This window comes from Fusarium graminearum, chromosome 4 (assembly GCF_000240135.3).
Source record: "Fusarium graminearum PH-1 chromosome 4, whole genome shotgun sequence".
Classification (NCBI taxonomy): Eukaryota; Fungi; Ascomycota; class Sordariomycetes; order Hypocreales; family Nectriaceae; genus Fusarium; species Fusarium graminearum.
Window position 1 is genome coordinate 3,309,212 of NC_026477.1, and position 6,000 is coordinate 3,315,211.

Here is a 6,000-nt window from a genome sequence, read left to right on the forward strand (position 1 = left end):
ATTTGACCATCACTCAAGTCTGTTGGAAGAGCCAGCAAGTATCCTGTCCAATGCCATCGCAGTGTGTACCTCCTAGCCAAGATCCCAGGATTTTTCAACTGTGAGATCATGACGGGGGCCGAGGGCTGGATAAGCTGCACTCCCCGGCGTCACTCTCGGTCGTGTCAGAGTGATATTGCGTCTTACTAGACCAGCGAGGCACATGAAAAGGGCTGTAGATATCATACAGAGGTGCGCCCGCCTGCCTGTCAGTGTTTCGCCCTCAGCCGAGTCCAGCAAGGGACGGACGCTACATTGATCTGCATCAACCTCGAATATCCCACTTGTTTCTTTCTCCTATTCTTCCTTACGCTAAGCCTGGCCTACCAGGCAATGCCGTGGTGCATGTAAGTTGAGCGATATGCCGATGAACATTCGCCGAGTCAATGCGCGTTATCCAGACAAGACTGTCAATGACTCAGCCAGCCTTAGGGGAATCCAGATGTACATTAGAGTGTCAGAGATAGAAAAACAAAAATTGCGACCCATTTAATAGTGGATTACTTGAGGAGGGTCTGGAAGGCCGTGGGCCGTCGTTGTATTAGAACGCCGGTACTTTGTCGCTGATCCAGATCGGGTGAAAGAGCCGGCGCTAGACTTGGATCTGTCGTAAATGATCCAGAACAGACCAGGCTATCACATGTGCGTCCATGCTCGGATTCTTCGCTGGCTAGGTTGGGTCCTATCGTTACTAAGACTTGAGTAAAGCCTCAACCATGAACGATGACACGCTAGAAGCCCGTAATCCAGGGTCATAGTTGTTGATCGACAGAGCTTTCAGTTCTAGCAAACTCTAAAGATGTATCCGTACTTCCGTATTTGTAGTGTCGATGAAGTTATTGTCACAGCTGGAGACACCGAGCGAGGCTCTTACGTATCGCTTTCTCAAATCCGGCAGGTCGTTGAGTAAAACACAAAGCTGAGTAACAACCGTGTTTCCAAATTTCCATTTGCATTGCTAGCTTAGAACAGTCGTGTCCAGTATACGTATGACGGTGCCAACGTCCAGTGAAGAAGTGACTACCGAGCGGCTTAAACCAGGTACGGTAACCACTGTCTTGGCGTTGTGGTTGAAGGGATAACCGTATCAAGAAGGATTTAAGGCCATCAATCTCCGAACCAGGGATGAGATCACGAGTGACAGCGGAGAAGACGTAAGCGATTTTCGCAATAACGAGCACATACTCTTTACTCTGTATCGCTCTTGGACTTGAGCCGCGAACCCTTGCCAAAACTCGGTATAGCTCCGAAGCATATATAATTGGCCAGAAGGGCTATACACCCAGGAAACGACCAACTGCCACGATTGCTTCCTGGTTGTCAGTGCACCCCCTTAGCTGGAATTACACTGACTTACACTATTAGGCTCAGAGTGCCGAAGTGAAGGATCGTAGTACATATGGCATTGACTTTGTCCTCCAATCATGATTTACATTGTGTGTCAGCAGTGACCCTGCTTTACGATAGACGGCTGAGCGTCGTATAGGTTGTCTCGATTCGGGTAACAATTCGGCAGACCAAGACAAGGCGTTGTTATCCTGTCGGTACTCTGTATAGGATTATGAGTTTTCTTTTGGAGAAGCATGGCTGACGGCAGTTGACTCGTGTGCATGGACCAAAAGTCAAATCATGTCAATGCATCCCATGGTATTCTCGAGGGTTGGCAGATCATATCGACATAGCAGTTATCGCTCTGCCGAACAACTGCTAGCTAGCAACGTTATGCCAGTCAACGATAGGGCAATGAGAAATAAGAAACTTCCTCATTAGGAGACGAGTTGGCTTACATGCTGAGTAGTATGGTGCCGCTCATCTCACCTTCCTCTCTGAATGACTGTGGGCCGGCCCCTGGAGCCTCCTCTAGCGTAGGATTATGGTCCGATGCTGAGAACTCTGAAGGAACGAAAGGTGTTTCCGCGGTTTCGGCTGCATGAGTACCTATCCTATACGGATATTCAGGGTACCGTACCAAGCAACAGCAGAGCATTACATACCTACCCACAAGCATTGAGTATAACCGAGCAGTCAGCGAACCCGCTGCATATCCACGAATCTCCGTAAGAAAACCCTGCTCCTGACATAAAAGGCAATGACCGAATATTATCGGCATACTACCCTGCAGTTACATCCACCTTCCAAGAAGTCTATCTTCAGCGCTTTGTGTAACGGCGATGAAAGAAGCGAAGGTTTCGCATCAGCGCCCAGACTCCTGGGATATGGATGTGCTCCAATTTCGGCAGAAACAACTCCCAATTTGAAGACCGAAACGGAAATCCGTCTAAATTCAACTCAAACCCGTTATTGGTACGTGGGGAATCTAGTGCGTTCCAACCAAATGTCAGTAATGACCAATCTGGAAAACGGAGTGACTTTCGCGCGCTTGTGGTTTGTCCCGCGGCTGGGCGTGCGTACTTCCTACAAACAAAGCGTGCGTCAAGATACATGAACAGCACACCGTTGAATGCCGGCTGTCGTGCGGCATGTCGAAGTAATGACTGTATGATACCCGTGTGTTTATCAATGCCGATTATGATGTCGCTTCGAATCATGATCTGCATAGATTTGATGCACTCATCTCGAATGCCTTTCTGGAATTGGAATTTGATCGTTTCAAGCGCAGCCCTGTTGTTGCAAGGACAGATATACCCGGCCGTCTTCAACGGAGTGTTAATTCCGGGCTTGGGGCTCTAGTCTCCGAACCGAAGATCGACATTTGCCGTCCGCGGCACATCCGTGTAATTCCAGGTCCGCACCATCGAGCAATTGCCGGTTTACCTTTGGATCTAACCCGTATAAAGTAAGTTCAAGCGAGTTTCTATTTAGGCTCTTCAGGGGTCTTGACCATCGCGGTTTTATTGCGCGTTCGTTGTGAAGGATAGTCAGTTTTCCAATTTGAAGAAGAAAAAAATTGCAGAAAGGCCTCAAAGTGCCTATCAGGTGGTGTGGCCATGGTCTCGCCACTTGCACCCATGGGCTTTCAAATGTATGTCCTACCATGGAATAAAAATTCCTGGTGCTGATAGTTCTGAGTTGTGTTTCAATATTGATACACGCAAATCTCTCATGTATCTACATATAGCGAGTTGTGCTTGCAGCAACAGATGGTGATGCGGAACGCAATGCCGTGTGTGCATATGCCATTTAACGTTTTGTGTATTCTGCGGGTCCAATGCAACCGTATCTTTTTGGTTTATTATGCAGCACTGTAGCCGTACGAGAGTTTGATTAAACTCGGACGAATATCCTTGACTTGATCGGTGCCCCTCAAGCACGACGTGTTTGTGGGGCATTATGACAGGGAAATAATGAGACCATGCCATGGAAGACGTGATTAGAGGTAGTGCATGCCACAAACGGCAAACACAAGGAGGAACTCGGGCTTCATGACGTGCTTTTGGTTGGTTGGCAGCAACGGACAACAATGCGCCGAGAACTGGCCTTGTTCCTTCATTGATGATGAGTTGTGGCCTGCATCTTACACGGCTATGTGTTCTGTAAGTGTAAATTGATGGTAATACTTCGTTGAGACATTGCGTTTGATCTAACTCCTTTGGGCCGAATAACCATACGAACGTGAAATACGATTGGTGTGGCTGCGAAATGCCGAGTCAAGGCAGGTTCCTTTCGCTCCCGTCGGGACCGAAAGAAAAAAATAACAGCCGGGCTCAACGGTGTGGGGTGCAAGATGGTGTCGGGGTGTTGTCTGTGTTCACACCCTTTTGGGTGGCTTGTTGAGGAACCGTTACTTTTAAGCTTGGCTCACCCCCCTCTTCCCAGTGCCCACGTTACGTTGGTCCGAATATCCTTGTGAGCGCTTGGCACTCAACCCCTCTAGCGGCAGTTGCCCTTGCAAAGCCGATGGGAATCGTAGTGTAAGTCGAAAGAGGGCTGCGTCCATGATTTTTGTTACTGATGGTGGAATTGCTTTGAAACACACACGACTCAGTTTTAGAACATAGGCAGGATACTCTGAAAGGTTATGATTGCAACCGTCTATCACTTTGGCGCCAAGCATCCCAATTCCCAAATCTAGAAGATCGCAGCCTCGAGTCAAGGGGGTGGTTGATCCTAAACACCGCATTGTGGCATCTGCGGCATTTGAGCCAAGCCGCTGTCTCATGAATGGGACAGTGGTGGTGAGAGCCAACAGCGTTACTTACTGAGGGACCCTGCAAGGCCGAATATTCGCGGGCGATAATACGTTCAGTCCGAACGTTGCTGATCTCTCCTCTGCCACCTGTAGCTGAAACCCTCAGCCAAACAAGGTCTTTGGCATTGATACCCAGCGGTCGATAACAAGGTGTCCTCTGGGGACTCGGCCGAGCGAGTGGAGGGAAAGTTGGAGAAAGGAAACAGGAAAGGGCCTACTAGTGGCTCTCGTAGGTAGCGACCCGGAGATGAAGCCGAATTAGGACACGAAGGATTAAAACCCTGTCAGCACCATGTGAGATCCGCGACGCGGTGGTGGATCCGGGGTAGAAGCCTCAGGGAAGCAGGAGGTTTTGATTTTTTGATGAGTGATCAGAGTGATCTGACAGCTCGCTCTTGCAGGGTATTCGCCAGTAGCCGAGATGGCACTGGGTATGCTTTTCTAGCATAGGTAGGCAGATTACCGAGGCCATGTCGTTCCCTGCCACGCCCGTGCTCTCATTGAAGGCAGTATCCAGCGGCCGACGCCAGCGGGCGTCAGGAGGCCATTCCCTGTATGTATTGTTGGAGCAATTCGGTGCGTGATGGTCGGCTTATGGTGTGGATATTGACGGTTCTTGGCCGCCTAGGGTGACTCTGTCCCAGACAGTTTCTATAGTTGAATTAGGCCCATGTCTGGTAATTGCTCAGCCTAATTAACATGTACGTATAGTAAGTTGGTAGCCAACGGCATGCATGTGCCGCTTGGGTACTTGAGCTGTGTTTCTGGTTGATGTAATGCATCAACAAGACTTGTTGAATCCACTTCGGTGTGAGGCCATTTCAACTGTACATGGTCAGTAGAGCTTGTATCGTATGTAAATGGGTCAATTCGACTCTGGCCGAGCTGCGAATGAATTACCCGCAAAAAAAGTAAAAAAAGAGATCGTGTTATTATCTTAATCTGCGGAGTTCGGGAGAAGTTTGCAGACCGGCATCCGTCCTTCCATGCTTAATCTCCGTTTGACAGGAGTTTAATGGTAAACGAGACCGCGCTGTGACACGTGCCCCCGAGTGCTCAGCTGTCGTCGGCAGAACAAATGTCAATATGGAAGGTACCGAGAAGACTAGCCTTGCTTAGTAGGTACCTGCGATTGATTGCCATTGTGGCTTACTCCCTAAGTACCAAGAGGGCAACTGCCAAATACCAAATATCAATTACCCACTGCACCTACCCAACTGCCAACTCTCCGTCGCACCTGCAGATTATGGAGGGGAGATGCGTTGGTAGCGCCCACCAAGACTTGAAACCACTCATGTTGGATTCATCCTTATCCCAAGAGTGTCATGTTTCGCTCAGTATCCAACCATTGTCGAGGACTGGGCAGGTGAACAACCTGTGGAGAGCGGATACAGTCTCCTTATTTCCCCAAACACGACTTGTATTTCCGCGGAGGGGTACTATCGGAGTGGAGCGATGCGATCCGTCCTCTCGGGTCCGGTTCGTCACTGCTGACTCAGGTTTCCCCTATCTCGTCACTCATCGTGCTTCGGCGAACAACATGTTTAGTTCTCTGAGCTAATAACGCACTAAGTAGATCAAAGCTCTCATCACTGTCACTACGGCAAGGCTACCGGCAATACCAGAGATCTTCTTGGAAATATCCGGGTTCGTTGTACGCTACTTGGCTATCAAAAGCACGCCTACCTTTTCCCGAGTCTGCTCCACCACCGACTGGAATGATGGCGAAACGCGAGGCGTCGGTCAAGAGTTAGCGTCAAAAGATCGTACGACTGCCGCGACATGCCACTCCCTCTTTGGAACCATGTGCC

General features: G+C 49.4%; 1 protein-coding gene across 1 annotated transcript; it reads left to right on the forward strand.

Annotated features, from left to right (window-relative positions):
- Positions 1–2,383: 2,383 nt before the first annotated feature.
- FGSG_07367 (uncharacterized protein) lies at positions 2,384–4,961 on the forward strand (the record flags this gene model as incomplete). The annotated part of the gene is made up of 10 exons (XM_011328828.1): positions 2,384–2,467; positions 2,655–2,836; positions 2,954–3,022; positions 3,119–3,163; positions 3,449–3,533; positions 3,817–3,911; positions 4,073–4,175; positions 4,340–4,418; positions 4,640–4,742; positions 4,901–4,961. 10 exons carry the CDS (start codon positions 2,384–2,386, stop codon positions 4,959–4,961), a joined length of 906 nt encoding a protein of 301 aa, XP_011327130.1.
- Between the last annotated feature and the right edge of the window lie 1,039 nt (positions 4,962–6,000).